At 38.6% G+C, this 25,769-nt stretch overlaps 1 protein-coding gene and 1 long non-coding RNA gene across 4 annotated transcripts in view; one reads left to right on the top strand and one right to left on the bottom strand.

Annotated features, from left to right (window-relative positions):
* SYNE2 (spectrin repeat containing nuclear envelope protein 2) overlaps positions 1-25,769 on the top strand; it is a 287,952-nt gene that overhangs the window by 177,643 nt on the left and 84,540 nt on the right. The window contains exons 58-66 of one of the 3 annotated variants that reach the window (XM_033106953.1): positions 2,598-2,783; positions 4,803-4,925; positions 6,182-6,364; positions 8,706-8,837; positions 12,534-12,731; positions 13,323-13,397; positions 15,400-15,513; positions 19,372-19,488; positions 22,788-23,018. In XM_033106953.1, coding sequence (XP_032962844.1) covers positions 2,598-2,783; positions 4,803-4,925; positions 6,182-6,364; positions 8,706-8,837; positions 12,534-12,731; positions 13,323-13,397; positions 15,400-15,513; positions 19,372-19,488; positions 22,788-23,018 — 1,359 coding nt within the window. Of the gene's footprint in view, positions 1-2,597; positions 2,784-4,802; positions 4,926-6,181; positions 6,365-8,705; positions 8,838-12,533; positions 12,732-13,322; positions 13,398-15,399; positions 15,514-19,371; positions 19,489-22,529; positions 22,634-22,787; positions 23,019-24,366; positions 24,412-25,769 lie in introns of those variants that run through there. The other 2 variants (XM_033106954.1, XM_033106955.1) reach the window with 2 other exon arrangements.
* LOC117022806 (uncharacterized) lies at positions 6,401-22,614 on the bottom strand. The gene is made up of 3 exons (XR_004423122.1): positions 22,491-22,614; positions 17,667-17,813; positions 6,401-6,648 (listed from the first exon to the last, which is right to left on the bottom strand). It is a non-coding gene; the product is annotated as an uncharacterized LOC117022806 (long non-coding RNA).

The raw sequence follows: 25,769 nt of genomic DNA, 5'->3' as shown, positions 1-25,769 counted from the left end.
CTCATGGCACATGGCCGCTGGCTGGCCTCCATAACAATCTAAAGGAGTGTGAGCGAGAGCTCCCAAGACAGAAACAGTATTTTTATAATCTAATCCTGGCAGTGACACCGCATTGCTTCTGCCATATTTTATTAGAAGTAAATGAGTGAGCCCAGCCTATGTTTAAGGGAGATGAATGAGATAAGGGCATGAATACCAGGAGGTGAGGATCGCTGGGGGCCAACTTAAAAGCTGCCTACCACAGGCCATTATAAGCAAGGCTGCTGTGAACATTCATCTGCAGATCTTTGTGTGGATATATGGTTTCATGTCATTGGTAAATACCAAGGAGTACAATTACTGGGTTTTATGGTATTTAACGAAATATAGTAAGAAACTGCCAAATCATTTTCCAAAAATGGCTGTACCGTTTTTCATTTCTACTGGCAATGTGAGTTCTAATTGCTCCATATTCTGGCTTGCACTTGATATTACCTGTCTTTTAAATTTTAACCATTCTAGTGACGTAGTGGTATCTCATTGTGGTTTAAATGCAATTTCTGTAATGACTAATGATTTACTTGTTTGAGCATTTATTCATGTGTTTGTCATTTGTACACTTCCTTTTTGAAGTGTCATTTCAATTTTTTATTGCTCATTTTTTAATTGGTTTGCCTTTTTATTATCATTGAATTATAAGAGTTATTTATAAAATATCCTAAAAAAGAGTTCTTTATTAGATAAGTGATTTACAAATGTTTTCTCCCAGTCTGTGGCTTGCCTTTTCAATTCTCTCAATATTGTCTTTCAGAGAGAAAATGTTATCAATTTGATGAAGTGCAATTTATCAATTTTTTTTATGGATTATTCTTTTGTGTTGTATCTAAGAAAGCCTTATCTAACCCAAAGTCACGAGGATTTATTCGTATCTTTTCTTTTAGAAATTTTATACTTTTAATTCTTACTTTTAGGTCTATGATTCATTCAAGGAAGTTAATTTTTGTAGTTGATCTGAAGCAAGAATCAAGGTTTATTTTTTTTCTATGGGGATATCCAATTATTGTTGCACCATTTGTTGTAAAGACTCACCATTGAATTACTTTGGTGCCTTGTTTAAATCAATAAATGTAGGTCTATTTCTGAACTCTCTTTACTGTTCTATTGATCTGTTTGTCTATTCTTTCACCAGTATGATACAGTCTTGTTTACTGTAGCTTTGTAGTAAGTCTTTAAATCAGGTAGCATAAATTCTACAACTTGGTTCTTCTTTTTCAGATTTGTTTTTGGCTGACCTGGGTCTTTTGTATTTTTATGTAAATCTTAGAATCAGGTTGACAATATCTATATGGAGATCTGTTGGAATTTTGAGTGTCACTGCATCAGTTCTGTAGATCAATTTGGCGAGAATTGACATTTTAACCACATTGACTATTGAAATCCAGCAACATGCCATACCTCTATTTATTTTGGTCTTTTTAAAATTTCAGCAGTATTTTGTAGTCTTTAGTGTACAGGTCTTGCATATGAATTGTTAAATTCATACCTGAGTATTTTGTGTTTTTTGATGCTATTGTACATAGTATGCTATTGTAAATAGTATTATTGGTTAAAAAAAAAAGTATTGGTTTTAAGTTTCATTTTTCTTAAAGTTTTCTCCATCTATTGTTTTGAATAAGGCCTTATAAAATTCTGAATAACCTGATTAATTTTAGAAAATTATGACTAGAATTCTACTTGCATAAGTAAATGTTCTTTCTCATAACAGTTATTTTTTATGGAATTACCTGAAGACTATACTAGCAGGCTGAACATTTCCAATAGGTGACTGTAATTTTTTGAAACCTTAAGTTTGAAAGTTAATACATAATAATTATTGAAAGAAATTATAAAGAGGGATATTTAAGAAATTCTAAAAATAGATGTTTTTCAGTTTCATTTGGTTTTATCAGATAGAGCTCTTTTAGTGTCACGTTGTTCAAGTCAACTCCCACTGCAGTGACATCTCATGGAAGTCAGTGGCACCAGGTGGTAAGGCCTAAGGAGGACATTGGCACTGGGCTGACTAGCCACAGGACTGCCTCTTCATTTCTCATCCCCACTTCATTCATCTGTTTCGCTCAAACCCACTTTCCCAAAATTATAATTCTAGCCAACTGGAAATAGCCCAAGTGGCTTTCTTGGCCCCAATTCCAAATTCCAGAGGGACAGACTACAGGTCAGGTGTTCCTGGTTCATTAAAGATGCTGGAGGAGCAGACCGCAGCCCACCAAAAGCAGGAGACATTCTGAAGTCATCCACTACTGTTGACAATAGAGAGTGTTCAATGTATTATTACAAAACTGGAATTGAACAGGAGTTTGAAATGTTGAGACAAATTAAATTTTCTCTAATTTAAAATTTTTTATTCAGGTGTAATTGGCATGTATTTTATTAGTTTCACGTGTACAACATAATGATTGGATGTTTATAAATATTGTGAAATGATCACCACAGTAAGTCTAGTTACCATTTGTCACCATACATACATAGTTACAGAATTTTCTCTGATTTAAATTTTAATCAATTTTCAGTATCTTGATATTTCCCTTTTCTTTCCCCCCTTGTTTCCAATTATCTAGATGGCTTTGGAAGATTCAGAACAGAAGCACAATCTTTTGCATTCAGTTTTCACTGACCTAGAAGACTTGTCAATAATTTTTGAAACAGATGATTTAGCACAGTCTATACAAGAGTTAAGTCATCAAGTAGCAGATTTACAGCAAAACATCATGCAAAGCCTTCCGCAGATTCAGCGAATGGCTGATGTAAGTTGGCATTATAAAGATACGATTTCTTAATTTTAATTTATATTTCATTTGGTAAATTCGAGTTATACTGCTAATCACTCCTAATTATATGAAGACACATTGATCTGGTACACATTCGTTTATTTCTTATTTCTTAAATTATATTTTACTTTACTTTGTAACCTATAGTACAGCTATAACAAAAAAATCATATCGCTATGCTCAGTCCATCCATGAATGGTCTATTTAAAGGGAAGAATCCTGATCAAAGAAGCTCATTGTTTTCTCTGTCAGAGAAGATATTGTTGATTTAAAAGCACAGATTAGCAAAGAGGGAATTAAAACAGGTAACCTCCCAAGTCTTCATTCACTGATAGTAAATATGTACGGAGGGGCTGCTGTATGCCAGCCACTGGAATTTTAAATGTATTTATTTTAGCTTGAAACGGGTGAGGCATTTATTTAAGGACGGCGTCACATAGCAAAGGTAGGTACAGTTAGTCTTAATTATTTACCTTCGTTTCTCAGTTACATTCCTTACACCACGCGTATGTAACTTTAGGGAATAATTGTTGCATATTCTTGGTTAGTGAAGCTTATTCCAAAGTTTTTAAATGTGTCTACAATTTTTGATGGAAATTACCCTAAAATACATTGTATACTTTTATATACCTTTTCCAATATAAGGTGCAGAAAATAATTTCAGTATAATTGAACTTTTCCTCATAATTTGGAGTTATCACTATAAAGTTACTGCACTTACCAGTTCACTGGCCTATAAAGTTATGTTTGTCCTGCATTGAATGGCTGCAAACTGCTGTAACTTGAAACCCTCTGTCTATTTCTATGTAGTTTTTTTGTCTCCTTGATTATTTGCTGTACCTTTTTATTGCTGTAATGCATCTGCCTTGAGCTCTAAAGTAAAGGTCTAAAGATCCTCTTACAGTGTGGGTGGACTTTACAGCAGGTTTTATAGCACTTATTACAGCATTTTCACTTTCAGGTCCTTGCCAGGTTCTAGAGGTTGATGTTGATAAGAGAATAATAACCTCTGGACAAATGATCTATTGTTTAAATGACTCTGGGTGTGTTATAAAGTAATTTAGTGACTCTGCATGGCAACAAGCTCATTAGGGGATTAGAAGGAAAATCCTGTCTATTTTCCAGCTCTTTGTGTGTGCATTTCCCAAGGACGACTTTATCATTTTACTTAAAGTGGTGGGAATTTTTTAAATGTTAGACCCACTTGTATTCAAGTGTTTAAACACATTCCAAAGATAAATCTAAAGAGTTTGTAGATAATTGAGAATTTGCTTAAAAATTAATTCCAGTGTATACTACAGATGGTCCCCAACTTATGATGGTTTGACTTAAGATTTTTTGACTTGACGATGGTGCAAAAGCAATATGCATTCAGCAGAAACCGTATTTCGGATTTTGAGTTTTGATCTTTTCCCAACTAGCACCATGCAATAGATACTCTCTTGTGATGCGGGGCGGTGGCAGCGAGCCCCAGCTCCCAGTCAGCCACGCAATCACAGGGTAAACAACCAATACCCTACAGTGTATTCATTGTGTAAGATGCTTTTGCCCAACTGTAGGCTAATGTAAGTCTTCTGAACACATTTAAGGTGGGCTGGGCTAAGCTATGGTGTTGGGTATGTTAGGTGTAGGAAATGCATTTTCGACTTAACGATATTTTCCACTTACAATGGGTTTATCTGGATGTAACCTCATCGTAAGTCGAGGAGCATCTATACTTTGGTCTCATACTATAAGTAATTGAAAACTGGCCGTATGCGGGTCTTTAAACAAAGTGTAAGCAATGCTTTGTAGTGTGGTGTGCTGTTAACAGAATAACAATTTTTGTTGAAAGCAGTTGATATTATCTGTATAGCACTTGGTTAGTTTTTAAGAGGTATAGGTGGGAAACATTTTGGTTAAATATGAAAATAGAATGATGGCAATACATTGTGTTTTACAGATTATTAACATACAACATATACTACATGAATGTTTTTGTTTCTGAAATTCTAGGATGTGGTTGCTATTGAAACTGAAGTAAAATCAATGGAGAAAAGAGTTTCAAAAATCAAAACCATCCTATTATCAAAAGAAATATTTGATTTTTCACCTGAAGAACATCTTAAACATGGGGAGGTAAGCATGGATTATTATTTAAGATATGTTCTCATAATGTTTATTTTTAGATATGTAATAATATGTAATAAAAAGTATTTCGTCTTGCTAGATAAAGTTGGGAAAGAGATATGACTGACTATAAATATCATGTTTTAAATCATAGAGCACTATCTGTATAAAGATAATTTTTCCTTTAATGTCAGGAAAAATTATTTCAGGAAAACAGGTTATTTTTTCATTTAATTTCTTCCAAAAATGTCAAAGTTTGGAAGTTTTGCCTTCAAGTCAAACCTAATTGTTTAATATAATAGTCCAAGAGCTTGAGCCTTTAAGTCCGAAGAACTGGGTTCCAGCCCCAGCTGCTCTGCTTGCTGCCTCTGTGACTTTGAGCAATTAGTTAACATTTCTTGGATTCTCTCATATCTGCACATTGGTATTGCAGTGATTACATTGGATAATTCCAATCAATACTTTGAGGGCCCCAAGCCCAGGAACTGGGACATACTAAATAGCACACAGATATTGATTCCACCTCAGCCTAGCGGTTAGGAGCACGTACTGTGGGATCAGGCAGCTTGGGTTGTAATCCCAGCCCTGCTTCTTACAGCCTGACCTCACCTTGGTCTTCAAGCTTCTATGAACCCAGTTTCCCTACCTGTGAAATGGAAGTTCTGATACCTATCTCCCAGGGTCATTGTGGGGATGAAATGAAATGATATATATGAAGTATTTAGCAAAGTGAATAGTCTCTTCTCATTTATTGATTACGTAAATCAAGATTTCTACAGATCAGATGCCATTAAAGCAAATAGTTATACTTTCGGGACTTACAAAGTTTGACAGGACAGTTCTGTTCAATTCAATACGCATGTTTTTGAGGGTCTATTACGTGGAAAGGCCCGTGCTAGGTGCGGTTATAACGAAAGTATAACGAAAGTGGTAAGATGCAGTTCCTGCCCTTACACAGCTCAACGGCTGGTGACATTACACAAAACAAAGCAACAGTTCTACAGAGTGGGGAGGAGGAGAAGGAAGGAAAAGGTTATCCAAATGCATAATTTAGTGCTGGGAGGTTACTCTTGCTCCAGGCACTCTTTCCTGAGGACTCCTAGATCACAAGTGATATTGTAATCCTTTTCAATTGCAGCTAAGGAAATGCTTTAAAAATCAAAACTATAGATGACTCAACTATACAGTATTATAATTTTGAATAATTAGATTTAGCAGTGGCCATTTTTTTTCATTTATGAACCATGCTTTCTGATCTAATTAAGGTCGTACTTGAACATATACATCCTATGAAGAAAACCATTGCTGAAATAATGTCTTATCAAGTGGAACTGAGGTTACCCCAGACAGGAATGAAACCTCTGCCTGTGTTTCAGCGGACAAATCAGCTTTTACAAGATATAAAACTATTGGAAAATGTGACCCAGGAACAGAACGAGTTACTAAAGGTGAGTCATTTATGATGACAGCCAACTTATTGAATGACAATATTCAGCCAAAGCTGGTTTTGTTTTCAGTTGTAATGGGAGATCAAATTCCCGTGACAATAAGATGCTGCCTGTGTTGATTCTTTTTGGTCTCTTAGTGCTATTATCCAGGGAGTCGCATTTGATAGCAGAGTGAATCTTCTTGCTCAAATGGAGCTAAGGTCATTTTTCTCAGTTCTCACCCTTGTTCTGGTTGAAGATACCAGTTCTGGTCTGATTATTTCCATTTTCCAGTTATTGAAGACCTACATGGGTAAAATGCCATGGAAAGAGATTCAAGCTTGAACAATACATTTGCACTCACATGATGCCAACAGACTCATACAGTAATCATCCCATAACAATCTCTTTACACATCTCAGTCACTTTCATATTAATTATCTCATTTTATTCTGAAACATTTGATACAGGAAGAGTAGGCTTTGCCATCTGCATTTTTACCTATAAGGAAACAAGTGTTAGACCTCTGAATTAACTTGTGTCAAGATTCATTTGTGTACGAATAGGGCAAGAATTTGAGTTTCTAGACTCCTGGTATCATTCTCTATATTGGAGTCTCTTCCTTCTAACTCATGACATCGTTCAGTCTCTCCCCAGTGGATTTTTTTTCTTAAGTTTTGTTTGATCTCCAGTGACAAGTCAAGAATCATCATTAGATACACATTACATTTATTCTGGTTTGTATTCTTAGGTCAACAGCCTCTATCATAAGAACAGAAATTTGCCGAAAGAGTCTTAAATTCCACGAACTTTTCAACCCTCTTGGTAGACACCCCCCTTCTACCTTCATTTCCTGATTAGATGGGTCAGGATAGAAAACAGGTATATTTTCCCTCCTTCCCAACCACCACTTGACTGTAGGAAGAAAACTGTTGCCTCTTTCTCCCTCTTAAATTTCATTCACATTTAGATGGGCACTCTGTATTCTCCTAAGATTTGTGGACACCACAATCTCTGGTTTGAGTCTTATATCATCTCTCTGGCCTGGCAACTGATGAGCTAATGTTATTTCCTAACACCCACAGGGAGAAAAAAAGATCTGGCACTCAATGTACTATTTTTTTAATATAAAGAGAAGAAAAAAGAAAGATATAAAATTCTATTTAATCTTTTTGTTCTTGTTGGTCTCCTGGTCTGGAAAAGAAAATAATAGTCCCAACTATGCTTGAAAGTGGCTTCATCACAAAATGAAAACGGGGAAAATAGAAGAGGAAATTACATTTTGTGCCACGTTAGGTATCAAACTGTGCTCAAATTTTCCATCTTATTGTGTTGGTGGAAATCAAATGTCATCTCATATATTTCAAAGCTAAGTAACCCAGTGGTAATGAAAAGCATTAGAATATGGCACATTTACTTTAATTCTTTTGATATTGTAAGTGCCTTCATTGTAGAAAATGAGACAAGTTACTTTTGGGGGGAGTAATGGGATGTTGCTCATTATTGAGGCCCGGAGAACAGGTATGTGCAGCGAACATCGTTACTGATTTCCAGCCTGAAGCCAAAAGTATGGTTAAATATTAAAGAAAACAAAGGAAGAATTCTGTGTTGGCCAGAAACTTTGTAGTTTAAAAGGCATTTTGCTTTACTGTGAAGCATGCCAAAGAAATATTGAGACTTTCTTTTGAAGTCCATGTCTTTATTTCATCATACTTTGATCATAATCATTTAGTCCACACATAGGTTCAAGCTCTACTGCTCGTTAACACTAGAGTCCAGGTATTGTTCTGGTTGTTTTGCTTTATTCTGCAAACTCACACTTCTCTCGAACGCTCAACCTTTTACTCTTAAAATGTGCATTACTGATTCCAATGGGTACCCAGTGAGGATGTTACTAGAACTAGAAAATTTGTCATGTCTCAAATCACATGCCCTTTCCACTCTGAATTAATAATGTCACCTTTCTATGTGGAAAGCCCCACATGGAATATGTATTAAAATGGCATATGTGACATATCAACAATTTTATAAAACTTAGCAACTTTATATTAACCTGCCATAAAATGCTTCCCAGTATAAGACCACTAGCCTGGAAATACTTAGGAGCAAAGATGTGTCTACTTAGACCAGTAGTCCAAGCTCTGCACAAGGTGCCCTGGCATCTGGTAGAGTGAGAAGTTCAGGTGCAAGCTCTGCAAGGGTTGTTCTCTACCTTTAGGCTACCATTTCCTATTGAAATCTGTGTGTGCATATTTGTTATAATTGATTGGAACTTGTGATGGGGATAGACATTGGAACTAGCCCATTGATCTAATCTTGAGATTATGACAAAGATTCTTCTTTCTGGGGGGTTATTTTATAGATAGTCATAAAACAAACTAATGACTGCGATGAGGAAATGGAAAATTTGAAACAGATCTTAAATAATTATTCCACTGAGTTCTCCCGTGAACATACGTCGCGAGGCCAAGCTGCCAACCTGCCACAAGTACAGGTATGTTTCTTTTCATTCAACAGTCACTTTAAGCCATTGGTGTCTAGAAGCCTTTGTGATGGTAAAGTGTATTTTTTACTTTTCTCTTCCAGTTGAAGATATTTTATGTGTATGTTTACTTTCCATTCCTATTTTAGAAAATGGGTGACTATAATTATTATAATGGAAGGCCCTTTAAGTGTCTTTAGTCTCAGCTTGGTGCATATTGGTCTGAATTTGCTCTGGTACCATAGTAGCTGACGTAACGCAGTGTATTTAGACAACCTGACTTTCCAGCTAGCTTTCTGGGGTAGGGGGCATGCATCGTGGCCAGGCTGGCCAGGCCTTTAGAGGTAAGGACCCTGAATGCTGTTACAATAAAGAGTTCCAGATACTTAGCAGTATTCCCAGATGCCATAATTAACGGTGTCATGTGGGCCCAGTTACAATGGTTTGCATGTTAACCCTCTACTGCTAGGGTTTTTTTCAGTCTCTATTTTTGAATCAATACTTCTATAAAGAAACAACCTGATTATATGCCAAGGGTTGTAGAGAGATGCTTTTTTCCTGCCATCAAGTTGATGTATGGCATACAAAGCCAGGTTTTACCACTTGCTAACTGAGTCAATTACGCTCAATTACTTATCCTTTGAAGGTGAAGTACAGAGGGTCCAAGGTGATACAGATCCAGTAGTGAATTCAATAAGGCAGACTCAATATTAAAGATTCAATATTATAAAAATGTCAAATTTCCTTTTACATTTTAAAATATGAGGACCCCCAAAGAAATTTTGTTTATATGAGTTATATGTACTGATATAAAAAGAAATTAAAACTCACAAATGTAAAAATATTTATTTGGTTTATTTAAAAATAATAACCCATTACATGTTAATAGAAATAATATTTTTATGGAAGAAATCATATTTTTCAAAAGAAAATGTGTTGAGAAGAGTGACACTTACACATTTTTGCAAATCTCTAATGTCTGGCTTACTAGATGACAGCTAGATAGCATCAGCTTCTGCATTCGATGTACTGAGGTATATAGTTTTGATTGAAGTATATGAAAACAATCTAACCTCTCAAGATATTCAGGGAAAAGAGGGGAATGTTTTAATAACCCTTCTGAATAATCATAGATAGTCTTTGAAACTACACTAAACTCCAACAAGTAGAAGTTACTCACAGGTTCATTGATAAATGTAATCTGAAGCCATGTCAATGAACTTTACATATCTAACACTAAAATACATTGGTCTGTCTTATACTTTGAATGGGTTTTCTCATCATGCACGATTTTATAACATCATGCTTGATCATTTGGAAAATATTGTTTCATTAGTTATGCAGATCCTCCAAATGTTAACACATTTCAGTAAGTGATATTAAAAATTTTACATTTATTAACTTCTGTATCTTCAGAAAAATCTTTTAATGTTTACATACATAAATATAGTTTACCAGCTGTGTTTTTCAAGCAAAAATAGTGTTCCCAATGGAATACTATTCTGCCTTAATAAAAGATGAAAGAATGCCATTTGCAACAGCCTAGATGGATCTTGAGGTTATTATGCTAAGCAAAATAAGTCAGACAGAAAAAGTAGAGAACCATATGATTTCACTGATATGTGATACATAAAACTGAAAACAACAAAGGAACAAGAAAAACAAATGACGAAACAAAAATACATAGACACAGACAATGGTTTAGTGGTTACCAGAGGGTAAGGGGTGAGGGGGGTGGGAGATGAGGGTAAAGGAGATCAAATATATGGTGATGGAAGGAGAACTGACTCTGGGTGGTGAACACACAATGTGATACATAGATGATAGATGTTGTATTACAGAATTGTACACCTGAAACCTGTTTAACTTTACTAACAATTGTCACCCCAATAAACTTTAATTAAAAAAATATGTATAGTGTTCCATGAAAAAAATAGGCAATTCAGCTCGAAACTCAAATAGTCACACAAGTGCTTTTCCTCAACCCTCCTACTTCAGTATGTGGCAGAAATGCTTTAAGCATGCTTCCCATTTTTCCCCACAATATTAAAAATATATGTTCTTTATCAAGGATATTCTTAAGTGAAACTGCCTTTTTCTTTTTTTTTTTTTTTTTACAATTAAGTACATGATAGTGTCGCTACTAAAATAGTTGTTGTCCCTGCCTTGATTCATGTAACATGCCGTAGTTTTACCCACCATTGCGTTTGTATCATCACATAGTGAAAAATGTCAACACAGTGAAAAAGGCACATCACACTTGAGTATTATTATGAAAATGACTTTGACCTCGTGGAGTGTGGAGCCACATTGAGAATGGCTGCTCAGTGCCCTGCTGTGCCTCCACCAAGCTGGTGGCCGTTAGTCTCTTCTGATTCTCTACATGTCATTCTAATGGCTGTAGGGAGGCCCCATCCATACCTATCGAGTTTAGTGTTTACCAAAAGTGGACACACACCGCAGCCAACTCAGGTTAATTCAGTTATCATTTCCCAAAGCAATCACAGGACATTTAACTTCAGGCAGAAGGGGGGTATTGGTGTTGGAATGTGTGCAGTAGTAGAAGGGCTATGGGGCCTGGGGGTCAGAAGTCCGGGTCTGTGCTCTGTCGCTAGCTGCAGCCCTGGACTTCAGAGCTCTCACTTACAGGCGAGGACATGCTAGGTTTCTCTGTCTGTAAATGGTTCTATGAATATCTGTAGGATAGATGGATGGAAAAAAGGAAGGAAAGAGAGAAGGAAGGAAGGAAGGAAGGAAGGAAGGAAGGAAGGAAGGAAGGAAGGAAGGAAGAAAAGGAAGGAAGGAAAGAAGGGTTTAAGGGAAAATAAGGAACAAAATTCGAACACATGAAGGTTTGTCAAAAAGGAGCAGGTTGTCTTGTGATGCAGCACTTCCTGCAAAGCGTGGGCCGAGGTTGAATGATGCCTTTCAGGGGTGTTAGCGAGGAGGATTGAGACTAGATGGCATCTGCTATTTCTTCCAAACTTATGATTCTAGAACCCTAATAGACAGACAGTGGGCATCTGCATTTCTACCATGTACAAAAAAATTTATTCTCACACATCCATCATTGAAATTTTTAAAGTAACATTATAAAGCTTGTAACCATCTATCCATCATTCCCATAGTAAGTTATACTTCATGGTACCTTTTTTTATTTATTCCCATTTGGTAGGAAGCTTTGACTGTGAGAAAAAGTAAATGAATTCAGTAATACTAAAGAATGCTTCAGAAGCAATAACAAAAGTTCGAGAATTCTCACCTTGGTTTCTCTTTGTGGTTCCCAAATGTTAGTCTGCTTGTGAATCTCTGGGGACACTTGTTACAATGCAGATTCCCGGGCCCTGACCCTGTGGACTCTGGCCAGCCAGTCCTGTGGCCACCGGAGCGGTGGCTGCCAACCCTGGCACATGTCACAGTCCCCCATGGAGCTTGTTACAGATTTCTGAGCCTCTTGACTCCCAGAGATTGACTGACAGGATCTGAGGTGAGGCCAGGGCATTCTCTGAGGGTGCTTGTAAGCCCTCCCCAGGTCACAGGGAAGCACAGCCAGGAGGTGGAGGAGCTCCACGGTGCCACAGAGTGACTCCTGGCTCTGCACACAGACAGCACAGAAAAATCTGCATCCCGTGTACGAATGGGCAGGCCCCCGTGGGCATGCAAAGGCCTCAGACATCCCAAAGCAATGCAAACACTCTTTCTGCACAGGGAGAAATCGAAGGTATTGAAATGCAGGTTATGAGTTTGAACCAGAAAAAAGAAGACCTGCTGGTGGAATTAAAGGCTGCTGTGTTAAAACTTCACCAGCATTTACAGCAAGAACAGCAAGAATTAGAAAAAGAAATGCTGTCGGCTGGAGCATCAGAAGAGGATGGAGTAGCTGAGAGGGATGTTTCTGAGTGGAAGGTGGGTATGACTTTAGGTTGATGCCAGTCCCACGTTCCACAAGAGCTTTGAAGGGGCAGAAACACCGGGGGCATCTATGTCTATGGCCTAGAGGGATTTTAAAAAGTGGAAATACTCCACCTGAGATTGTTCACTAGTGAATGTAACTCTTCGGAGGTGTGTCTGTTTTGGACTCCACCCAGAATTCTTATGCCTGAGTTCCTCAGGAGCTGCTTATGAAATGCCACAGGCAGGCGGGTGGGAGCCACTCCTATGACATCTTCCTGCTAAGCAGTCAGCCCATTGCAGACGCCAGAAGGGGCCAGCACTGCTCTAAGGCCCACTCTGAATCCACATCAAGGAATCACAATCTTGAATTGTTGGATAAGGGGCTGCAGAGGGCAATGCAAATGAAAAAGGTATAAGATTTGACTGAGTCATGATGCTTGGCTGGATGAGCTGAAGTTGCCAGGCCCAGAGGGCTACTCGCGTAGGCGGGCATCTTGGATAAATTGAATAAAACAGTAGCTACAGAAAAACACAGCCAGACTGGGATCCTGGGGACGTTGAATGACAGCTCGGCTACAGGTATCTTTGTGCTGTGCCTTTCAGTTGAACAGAACAGGCTCCATGGCGTTCCTGCCAGCAGTCAAGGAAGAAGTGGAAGAGAGCTCGCTGAAGAGTGAAGTAAGGAAAATGATTTTCTCGTTCAAGTTTGTTAGAACCGAAATCTCTAAAAGAAGGTCAATGGGAAGGTCTTACAGCGAATGGAAACATAAGGATTTTTCAAATTAATGGCAATATTTTATAAGAGTGATTGAAGTAGTTCTCTTATGTTATTAGCATTGTTTAAGTGCATCTAAACCTACTTTTCACCAGAGTGGGATAAATGTAATTCAGACACTCTTGTTGGCATAAGGGAGAAGATGAAGTTCTTTGTCCTATCCTGATTTCTGAGTATTTTCTCTGAAGTTTTGAGAGTATGCTGTTTGGTTGATACTCCTGGGGTGCTTTTTAGAACTTTATTTTTCCATATTTGAATTACTTTTTTTTTCTGAAACAGCATTGCCAAGGACGCAAAGAGATATGTTAGCCACTAATCCTTACTACTTCATTAGAACTGGTTGAATAAGACATTTATAGTTGTATTTCCTGATACCAACTGCCGTTTCATACTTTAAAACCTGAAGTTATAATGGTCTTGTGCCAAAAGGAAGAAAATTACAGCAATTTATTTATGTGTAACCATCAGACATGTTCTCTGCTCATTTTATAGATTGTTAAATAGCTCCATTGTCACAGAGAACAACTCTCTGTCCTGCAGTGTATCACTAGGACATGGTGGAGCTGCGTACAGGTTTACAGTACTCTGACCATCAGACAGCTTTGTAATCTGATCATCACACCCTTTCATGGCAGTTAGAATTGTGAGAATGGAGAGAGAACCAGGGGCCAAAAACAGAGTGCGCATAAGTATGATTCTGATTTGAGACCTGTGTTTGCCTCTGAGCTGATATGTTTATAATATTCACTGTTCATCTCTGACAACAACAAAGACATACATGTTTATCAGGCTGTGACATTAAAGATGGCATTTAAGGTTACATTTACCAAAGCAGATTAAGTTTTTGAAACACAGTTTTAAAGACCTCCTTTGTATGACATGAGCTGACTCCCAACTTTTAAGAATGCTTTTTAAAACAACAAGTATTGGCGAGGATTTGGAGAAAAGGGAACCCTCATGTACTCTTGGTGGGACTGCAAGTTGGTGCAGCCACTATGGAAAACAGTATGGTGGCTCCTCAAAAAAATAAAAAATAGAACTGCCTTGTGACCCAGCAAGGTAGCTCTATTTTGGGTATTTATCCAAAGAAATCCAAAACACTAATTCAAAAAGATGTATGCTCCCCTATGTTCCCTGCAGTGCTGTGTACAATAGCCAAGACATGGAAGCAACCTAAGTGCCCATCAATAGACGATTGGATAAAGAAACGGGGGTACATTTGTACAGTGGAATATTACTCAGCATGAAAAATGAAATTTTAACATTTGCAACAACATGAATGGACCTAGAGTATTATGCTAAGTGAAATAAGACAGAGAGAGACAAATATCCTATGATCTTGCTTATATGTGGACTCTGAAGAACAAAAGAAACAAATAAACAAAAAAAAACCCAAAACGAACAAACTCAGATACACAGAACAAACTGATGGTTACCAGATGGGAAAGGGGTTAGGGGCTGGGTGACAAAGGTTAACGGATTAAGAGGTACAAACAGGTAGTTACAAAATAGTCACGGGGATATAAAGTACAGCATAGGGAATTTAGTCAATAATATTGTAATATTGTATAGTGCCAGGTGGGTACTAGATTTATCGGGGGATCATTTCATAAATTATATAAATGTCTAACCACTACCCTGTACACCTGAAACTAATATAAAATAATATTGAATGTCAACTATTATTGGAAAATACGGAACTTTTTTTAGGTTTCAGAAAGAGCATTTGGAGACATATGATTTAATTAGCCAAAGAAAGAGATGAAAAATAGGGGGAGAGGTGGAATTAAGGACTATAGTTATGCTGCCTGGTAAGCAGAGTTTTGTGTAAAAGAGATGAGTAGGGTGCTGGTTATGATGGTAGGAAATCACTTCCCTCTTCTGATCAATTGATTACTGTGTTAGAATGGAGATAAGAGAGCAGAGCCGTCTTCCGGGTCTTGGTCTTTCCTTGGGAAGCATGACAAGGACATGGAGGACGACGATAGAGCATCCTCTTCCTCTGGAACCATCGTTCAGGTAACACTGGGCATAACATTTATGGGAGGGAAGACCGGGATGAGGAGGCTTAGGAAGTCCAAGAAAAGAATTTCTTGTTGGAAAGAATGCTTAGGAAAGGAACCTGCTTGGGCTGGAAATTTTTTAGGTTTCTCACCATGACCTCTGCACAAATGCAAAGACAGCCAAGTACTTTTTTACTTGCATTTCTGTTGTGCACTGAGTGATAAAAGGAGAGTATTTTTCTGAGGAAAACGCACTATGTGACAATCCAGACTGACAAAACAGGTAACGCAAAGGAGCACCTAACAAAGTTCACCATGAGAGTTTCACAAGCATTTAACACACTTCTTTTGGGAGTAGTTGGGGGGAGGGGTCTCCTCATAATCTTCTTTTTGAACGAGGTAGTGTGTAAGACAAATTAATGAAGTAAGTCTTTTTGTTCCTAATGACCTTTTAAATCTCCAGTCTCTCAAAGTAGAGGGCAAAATACCCTCAGTTTAGAAAAACCATTATAAGCTGCCGTGAACATGCTTTTCCCTTTCTCCTGAAACCTTCCTGCATCATTATGATCCATGTGCCTCCCAGCTCCTATCACACCCCCAGCTCCCAGGCCAGTCCCTTCATTAATGTTGGCACCAGGCTTGTACCTTTATCGCCAGCCTCTGCCTCTTGACAGGTTCCTTCCTTGTCTACCTTAAAAGCATTCACTTTTCCCCTCCCTATCAAATTCTCTCTCTCATGGCCCTGCCCCTCCAAAGTGAGTGTCTCAGAACCCAGACCCTCTTCAGACACTGCTTTGCTTCCCTGGGAAGCCCTTCTCTCCACATCTGCCTGAAGACTTCCTACCCAGGCGCATCTCAACTTCCACCTCCAGGAAACCTCCAGGCATGTTTTCTAGCAGCATTCTGAACCCCACTCACAACTTACCACGTTTTTATGCATCTACTGACCCAGTTTCACGAATGGTCAGAACTCTGTCTTCTACATTGTCCTGTCCTGGACTGGGCTCAATATGGTACTTAATGCCTTGAATTTCTTGGCCCTGCTTTCCAGCTCGGTTACTGGGCTTATTTGCCCCTAAGTGTCTTTACTTGGTGCTCCTCACCCTTTTTGTAAGTTTTTAACCCCTGGCTCCACTTAAACCGCCGTTGACTTCTGGAGCATCAATCTGTGCCCTCTTCTTAGTCCTAGTACTTGGTGATCTCTCCAGCATTAGGCATGTCCGCTACCCCTTCTTGAAATGCAGGGTTCCTTTGACTTTAATTCTGCTCTTTCTTGTCTCACCTGCCTGCAGCCCCTCCTCCATCTCCTTCCCGTGCCCCATGCATGTTTTGGTAGGCATGCTGCCAGCGTGCTGCCTGCCTCCTTGTCCTCTGTTTTCTCTTACAACAATTTCCTCTCCCCCCAGAGGGGTAGTAGTCACCTCTATGCCAGTGATTCCCAAATCAAATCACTAGTCTTGACTTTTCCCTTAAATCTGTTCCACATTTCTACCTTCCTGATAGATATCTCTTTTTGGATGTATTTTCTTCATCTCACACCCATTTTACCAACTTTCCTTTCAAGCTTGCTGCTGTTCCTCATTTCTCAGTATCTATTAATGGTACCACTATTTTCTCAGAGTCTAAGACAAACTTCAGAGTCATCTTAGATACCTCATTTCTTTCTTTTTTTTTTTAATTTATTTTTAATTTATTGGGGTGACAATTGTTAGTAGAATTACATAGATTTCAGGTGTGCAATTCTGTATCACATCATCCATAAATCACACTGTGTGTTCACCACCCAGAGTCAGCTCCCCTTCCATCACCATACATTTGATCCCCCTCACCCTCATCCCCCACCCCCCAACGCTCTGGTAACCACCAAAGTACGTTCCCCAGATTAATTTTCAAACCCCGTGGCCATCCTGTGGTCACCGACTGCCCTCCAATCCCCTCACCCTCCCCCCCACCCCCCACCCCTCCCGCCCATCTAGCAACCCTCAGTTTTTCCTCATTGTCTCCCAAACTGTTTCTGATTAGTTCATTCACTTATTCTTTTCTTTAGAATCCGCAAATAAGTGAGATCATATGGTACTTATCTTTCTCTGTCTGACTTATTTCACTTAACATAATGTTCTCTAGATCCATCCATGTTGTTGCAAATGGTAGATACCTCATTTCTCTTACCTGTTTTATCCAGTCAGTGGTCCACTCAGTGCTTACATCCTTTTTCTCCTATTGTTTTTGCCATCATCGTATCCCAGGAAATTGTTACTTCTTCCATAGACTTTTGGAGTAGCCTTCTCATTGGGTTATAGCCTCCAGTCATTTTTCCTAATATATCATATACAGTACTAACTCATAGCTTTTCGTAAAAAAATTAACAATCTGCAGTCTTTCATGGTTTCTAATTATCCACTAAATAAAATGCAAATTTCTTGGCCTGGCATTCCAGACTTTTCATGATCTTCCCAATTTTACCTTAAAAGTTAAACCAAGCTTTACCTTTAGTTCTTGGTGTATACCTTTTTAATAGTAGTTACTGTTTTTAGTACAAGGAACTGAAAAGTAACATGTTGTTAGGAACTGCTAGTTGCTTTATACTACGTGTCATTGTTTAATAATCCCAGGCATGGATGAGGTAGATTATATACCCATTTTAAAGACGAAATAAGTGAGACTCAGAGTCCAGGTTAACTTGTCCAGGATCACGCAGCTTATAAGTAGAGCAATCAAAATTGGTCAATGACAACATCCATACTTTTCCCTCCACAGTATGTCCATTTTTTTGTGTACATGACATTTTCCCATTGCTTAACCTTGGTTAACCTAATAAGTGGAAGTGCTGGATCAAAGTATACATCCATGTAAAATGTGGCAAACATTATTACACTACCCTCTAGAAAGACTGTATCAATTTTATTTGTACCAGGAATGCATGGAAATGCCTCTTTCTTGTCCCCAAGCTGATACTATATATTTTCAATCTTAGCCAAACGTAGCCAGTAGTTTAAATTGCATTTATATTCTAGGAATGTTGACTATCTGGTTGGGTGCATATTGGCTTTTGTATTCTTTTATGAAGTGCTTCTTCATGCCATTTGACTGTTCTTCTATGCAGGGGTTGGTGTGTTCCTTATTGGTTTATAAGAGTAAGAAGTAACACTTTGTAATTTGTTATCCACTCTGTTATTTCTCTTTTAATAGATTGTGGTGTCTCTTGTAGTGCACATGATTTTTTTTATGTTGTTTATACTATTAGGTGGGTACCAAAGTCATTGCAGTTTTTGCAATTCATTTTAACCTTTTAAACCACAATTACTTTTGCACCAACCAAATAACATTCTTTTCATTTATTGTCATGTTTTAAAAGTCCGTCCACACACCTATATTAGGAAAAGATTCACCCATCTTTTCTTCAAGAATTTTTATGGTATAACTTTTTTTTATTAAATATTAGATACAATTAGAATTAATTATTTGGAGTGAGACAGGATCTAGTTATATTTTGATGAAATGCCTCGGCAGTTTTTCCCAAATTTAATAAATTCATCTTTTCCCCCATTATTTGGAATGTGGCCTTTATCATATACTCTCATTTAATTCTAATTCTCATAATAAGCCACTGAAATACATAATTCTCTAGATTCCTTATGTGCTCCTCATTCATTAGAGAATTGTGGAGAATTTAAGTCTTTTAAATAAAGACAAACGTGAAGAAGCTGGTTGATTTTTTTTTTCCCCTAATGAACAAACTTTTTTTTGAAATCCACCTGACTTCCCTGTACATTTTTGCAAGCCGGTGATTTGTAAAATGATCCAGTGCAGGAAGAGCGGCTTGCTGGGCAGCAGAACAGGAACTTTTCTGGACCTCTGATGCTTCTCTTTACAGGAGGCAGCTGGGAAAATGAGCACGTGTGACAGTTCCGTGGCACACACTCTTGTGCCAGGCTCACTAAACACTGATCCAGGCCCAGAATTTTCCCTGAGCCCCAAACAAACAGAAGAGGTAAGTCCCAGCGTGTAACAAGCCAGCTGCTCTGAGCGCCTAGAGATGACACGCTTTCTGTGTTTTGCAATACTGTGTGTTTCACATCAAGCATTTTTTTGTGAACCTTAATGTCTCCATGCCTGCTGTCTAACTGGAGAACTGGAAAATCTGCCATCGGATGTTCACGTAGAAAGTAAGCGTGGCACAGAGCAAGCAGAGATTTTTCACTCACCATTTGTCAGGATGAACTAGTCTTTCCATTAACAACGGCTACTTTCTTCTGTAGACATAACTTGCAGGGGTAATGAGAGCTAATATTAACTGGCTATTACATTAGAGGCATTTGTATTTGCTGTTTAATCCTCGGATTAAATCAGGTAGGTTAATACCGACCATAAGTTTATAAATGAGGAAGTAAAAATTCAGGGAGTAAAAGTACAGCTGGTAAATGGAGGAGTAAGGAGTCAAACTCAGAATATTCCAAGCTGCCATCCTCATTCAAAAAGTTAGTATTGAAAGATATGAAACCAAGGTAGGTTTGGCCTCACAAAATAAACTGCCACCACCCCACCCCAGCGGCACGTGTAGTATCTGTGCAACTGTACCTTAGCCAGGCAATTTTGCATTTTAGAAAAAAGGGGCAAGGGGGAGGGAGGCGACATACAAGTATGTGTATAACTGACTGAAATATTAAGGAGTGAGTTTAAAGAGTTGGTATCTTGGCAGGAAATATAGCTACCGTCAGAAAATGAGCTTGCATTTTAACTGGATCCAGTTACTTAGATTAGTGATGTGTTAGTACAGAAATCAAGAAGTATGACATTTATTAACTGAGAGGCTCATTTGGATGCCAGAGGGTGGACTAAATTAGGTCAAGAATGTGGACTTGTAGACTCTAAGGCATCATAAAATCACAGATTGAATCCTGGTTCTACTTACTAGTTGTGTGACCATAGGAGTTTAATTCCTCAGTTTCCTCATCTGTACACTTGGAACAATAATGTGGTGTAAAATAGTGATAGATGGTTTGTATATCCCATTTAGCATGCTGGCCTGGCTCTAGAGCCCAATAAAGCATTAGGTATTACTTAATTTACAGTTATGCTGTAAAGATGACATAATTCTCTGTTACAAGAAATACTTTTTAGCTCCCTCCCCATCAAAGTGTACAGCCATAAAACATTTATATAAATAATTTCTGCTTTTAGACTTGGGAGCTATCATTCAGAGACAATATCAAGCGTGGGGGTGGCTATTGTGGAAAAATCTTTGAGCTCAGATTTAAACTATAATACCACAGAGCTGTGTGACCTTGGGCAAGTAACTTATGTCTGGGCCTGAGCTCCTCAGAAGCAAAGTGGTAAAATGGGAGGTGTGTGAGCTGATTAAACATTAAATGCACTTGGATTTCTTTGACTTATGAAAAGAATGGATGAACTCATTACTGGCAGGTTCCCCAGAGTATTGAAGTTCTATGGTTGCAAGTATTCTTTTTTTCTTCTGTTCACCTTTGTATTTTTTTCAGGTTCAAATAACTAGCAAATAAAGCCCAGATTAGTTACCCAGCTTTCTTGTTTCCTCATTAGTGAGAAAGCAAAGAAACTCAATACTGTCATTCAAAAAAGATGCGTGTGTGGCATATGACAGGTGCTCAAATAATGTTTTTGAATAAATAAGGAAGGCGGATAATAAATCTGTTTTTACAGATGTATTAATATTAACAGTTGTTATCTCAGGTGACAAAAAAGAGGACCCCAGAATCTTTGCCATTAAAATAATCAGATGATGAGAAATTAGTGTCTGGCAGTAAAATCAGACAAATGTTGCTGTTTTAAAAAAATGAAGATTAAAACAGAAAATTGAATCAGGTAAATCCAAGTATAGGCAAGGGAAGAATTCTTTAAGAAGATGATTCTTGAAGAAACTGTTAATAACAGCCAGGGAGAAGTAGTGTTTAGGCAGAAAAGAGCAAACATGAAGTTAATAGATGGTAAAGAGGAACAAGTACAACCGAGAGACACTTTTGCCAAACCAGCTTTCATGATACCCATTAGTGTGTGTGAGAATGAATGGGATTGTCATACCCTGCTGTTTTTGTGAGCTCTTGCCAATTTTGTTTACTTCAGTTGTACTGAAAGTTCTGTGTTTAAACAAAATTCCACAAATGCTGGGAAATGCGCACTTGAGTTGACTTAGGGTGTACCTTTGTCAGCAACTTCCATTAGAAGTTTGTTGCTTGGCCAAAACTATGCCTTATTACTAGATGCTAACATGTAGTTAGTAAAGGTTTATATAGAAAACACTGTATTTCATCATAATCATAAGAAAATATGTATGCAGATCAATAATTTTGTAGAGCAAAACACAAATCCTTATTCCTAAAGGAATTTCTCTAGAAGGGTTTCAATATTCTGGAAAACGATATGGGAAGTAAATATATCTTTGTATCAAATCCCTTTACCTCCAAATTGAAAATATCTAATATATAATTATTAGAACATTTTTATTTGGTAGCTGGGAGAAAATTTTCTCTTGGATCAATAAGCAACCCTGTTGTTTCAATATGAAAATACGTTACACTTTTTAAAATACTATACCATAAGTATCTCATCCTTAACTCAATAATATTTGAGTGCCTAGAAGGTGAAAAGTAGTTTTAGGGATTCTCTCTGAAAAATAGAAGAAAAGTTTCCAGATTACCCCACTGAAGCTTATTACTTGACTGCCTCAAGCTATATTTAATAGGGAGAAGTTTAGATGAGTAACAGCATGTATGTTAGCAAAAATAAAAATAAAAAATCCTACAATATTTTATAATTGAACTACTTGAGATGTTAAAAGTGTTTGCATTTCCTTGTTTCCCCACGGGTGTGTAAAGATCTCTTTCTTCCTTTTGAACAGAGTGCACAGCAATGTAAGCATTGCTTAATCATGTGTCATTCAACTTTAAACACTGGCCAATTCGCTGAAATGTTTCAAACACGCACACACCCACATGCACACCCTCTCAGTGCACTCACCTGTCTCTGGGGGCCCGCTGTGTAATGAACTGGGAACCCGTTTGCGTCCTCTGTGCCCAGGAACACTGTACCTGTGTACCTGCAGATCGGCTGCTTGGAAACCTGGGGTGCCAGGTCACATGATTGTTGCTATGAGTGTGGAGGTGCAGTTTTCTTTTCTTTCTTGCTTCTGCCTGTGTATATATTTTTTCTTTTAACTGGGGAAATGCTGCAAGTTCACAGGTCTTTGCAAGCCCAAATATGAAAACTATGGACTCTTGGCTTTTCACTGCTGGACTATCTTTGGATTTATCTTAGGGTGCCACACCTCCTGTCAAGTCTGCAGCTCTGGGCTTTTCTGACAAGCAAGGAGCTTTTGAGGCCACGGTGGAGAATCCTAGGCCTGAGCCTGCAGAAGTCCTCCATGTCTGCAAGACCCAGGTGGCCAAGCTGGAGCTGTGGCTGCACGAAGCCAACGTGGCATTCGAGCCAGAAACATTAAACGCAGACATGCAGCAGGTGGTGGAGCAACAGCTGGTCGGGTGCCAGGTAAGGCTGATGGGTCGGAGTTCAGGGCCTGCCTCTTCACCAATCACCTTCCAAGACTGGGTGAATTTTTCTTAAAGCAACAGTGTGTTTCTTGTTACTCTGACCCCTCTGTTTATCTTGGCCTCAACTTTTTGGGGAGACAGTAGTGGGTAAGCACTCAGAATCTGGAGTCCAAATCCAAGTCTGTCACATTAACTGTGAACTTCTCACCTCATTTTTTTCATATAGCAGATTATCTCTTAGGACTTTGCCAGGGTTAAATGAGATAAGGAATATAAACTAGTGTCTGGTGTATAAAGGATATAAAAAGTGCTCAGTAAACACTGTTATTTTTATTCATCATAATAAGTTCTTTGAATTTTTATTCAAAGGATGAAATGAAATTGAATATCCTGATTTGCAAGACTGCAGATCCAGCATAAAAGGGCTTTGCTGCCTTTTCACTCTGGATGCTCTTGCTCTTCCTTGGGAGGGACAGAATGTAAACTTCCTTGCCTTTAGTCACTTTCAGTAACATTTGCAGGCTCACCCCAAAGTTTGGGCTGGAATGTTGACATTGCAGCAGCAGGATTGAGATTGAGTGTCCCCCAACGGTGCTTAGACCAGCCCTGGACTTCAGTCTCCGCCTGATTGGCTCATTTGTCTGCCACTGACAAATGAGTGGTCCCCAGCGTTGAGGACATCCTCTAAGAGTACCCCGTCTCACTGGCCTGGCCACACCGATCTCCTCCCACCATAGGCAAAATGGGGTGGTGGGTAGTCCACCCTTCTGTCCAAGGCGGGCACTCCTCCCCTGTTTCCATTCAGGCCCACAGTCTTACAATAGCCTGTGCCTGCCTAGTGGGGGACCCAGGCAGGCAGGCTGACCTCGTTCCCTGGCCAGCTAAGCACCTCTGACCCTAGAAGTCACGTCTGAGGGGTGGGTTCACTCAGATATTGTCACGACCACGTGGCCTGGCTGACGAGGCATGGGAGTGTGGAAGAGAGTATACTACAACACAGAGCAATGCTGTGCTAAACTGAACCTGCGGCTTTTCAAATGCTGAGTCCCAGCCACGTAAGGTTATCCAGGATCGGTCTGCCAGTTTCTTCTGCTGGCTGGGAGAAGACCCCATACCGATTCCTTGATCATCACCAGATCCCCTCCTCTGTGCACTTGTAGTGAGTTCAAGGATTTGTTGGCTGCTCAAGGAAAAGACACAACCACAAGGTGGCGGTAACACACAGCGAGCTTTATTTGGGCCTTGTTTTGGCAGGATCTTGGTGGACTGGGAAGTCCTGCACAGCAGGAGACCTTACAGTGGGATAGGGGTGGAGCCACCAACCCGGAAGGGGAAGAGGGGCAAGGACTTTCCCCGGGGATCTGGGAATCCAGAGGAGCCTGTGTGTCTAGGTAATGTCTGAGGGCTACACAGGACAGCAGAGGCTGGGGTCCTTTAGAGACCCAGAGATTGTCTTAACCATGCCTAACAGATGTGGGGTCCAGTTTTGAGTTTGGCACCAGTAGGGTTTGAGCAAATGATCCATGAACAAATAAACAACATAGGAGCCAATATACAGGGGATAGTTTGGCTCATTTATATCACACCATGCCATATATAATTTAATATTGAAACCTATAAAAAGCCTTACAGTGGTCTATAAAAAGGCTAAGTTCTCAGTGGGAAAATGTCCAAAGGACAGGAGGAAACAGATCAGTCGAGAAAAATTATATTTGATAATTTGAGAAGTGTTCAGCCTTGATTATCAAAAACATGTAGATCAAAATAGCTGTCTTGTTCCTACATTGCTTTGGCAAAAATTGTATCATCCTGGAAAACTCGGGAGAAATAGATCCACTAATGTCTGATAGCTCTCTCTGATTGGCTCAATGTTTTGGAAGGTCAGCTGTTAGCATATAAAATATCCATCTTTTTGACCTAATAGTCTTTGACCATTGCTTTAAATTTACCCTCTGAAAATAACACAAAAAGGAGAAAAATATTTATAGCAGCATTAATTACAAAATTGAAGAACTGTAAACAGCTTAAAGGCTTAGCAATATCCCTATTGTTAAGTGACTAATGGAATATCAACTTACAATTATTAAAATGGGAATCATGAAGCATATGTATGTAGACACGTTAAAAAGTATTAGGTTGGTGCAAAAGTAATTGCAGTTTTTGCAATTATTTTAACCTTTTACTTTTGTAAACCATAGTTACTTTTGCATCAACCTAATTTGTGTGTGTGCGTGTATAAATATATATATATATATATATATATATATATATGTATAAAATAGCTAAATGGAAAAAAGTGCATAAAATTATAGTACACTCTTGTTTATAGCCACTCAAAATCTGAGTACATATTGTTAAACTTAGAAGTGTGTGTATAGAATATGAGTAGTTTGTTTGGATGGAGGAGTTGTAAGATACATTATTTGAAAATTAGTTTTAAGGATAGAGTTTTTCCTTGTTTCTCTCAAAGAACTTAACTGAGTCACGCACAGAGGTTTTACCAGGTGATCACAGCGCCAGAATGTGAGTCTGAACACTGCTGCTGCCCTGTGTGCCCAGCCAGTTGGCATGGTGTTTGGGCTCCTGGGCCCCAGGAGAGGGCAAACTTGATCTTTTGAGAAGGAATGACAGTGACTTACTGGGAAACCTAACTTGGTCTAGCTAATTCGTTTTTAGATCCGTGTGTAAGCTGGCCAGTTGCATCAATGACTTAGTGTTTTAGGTTCCAAATTGTTTCTTCCGTGGTCCT

This window comes from Rhinolophus ferrumequinum, chromosome 6 (genome assembly GCF_004115265.2).
Source record: "Rhinolophus ferrumequinum isolate MPI-CBG mRhiFer1 chromosome 6, mRhiFer1_v1.p, whole genome shotgun sequence".
Classification (NCBI taxonomy): domain Eukaryota; kingdom Metazoa; phylum Chordata; class Mammalia; order Chiroptera; family Rhinolophidae; genus Rhinolophus; species Rhinolophus ferrumequinum.
This window is presented reverse-complemented; position numbering and strand designations above follow the sequence as displayed.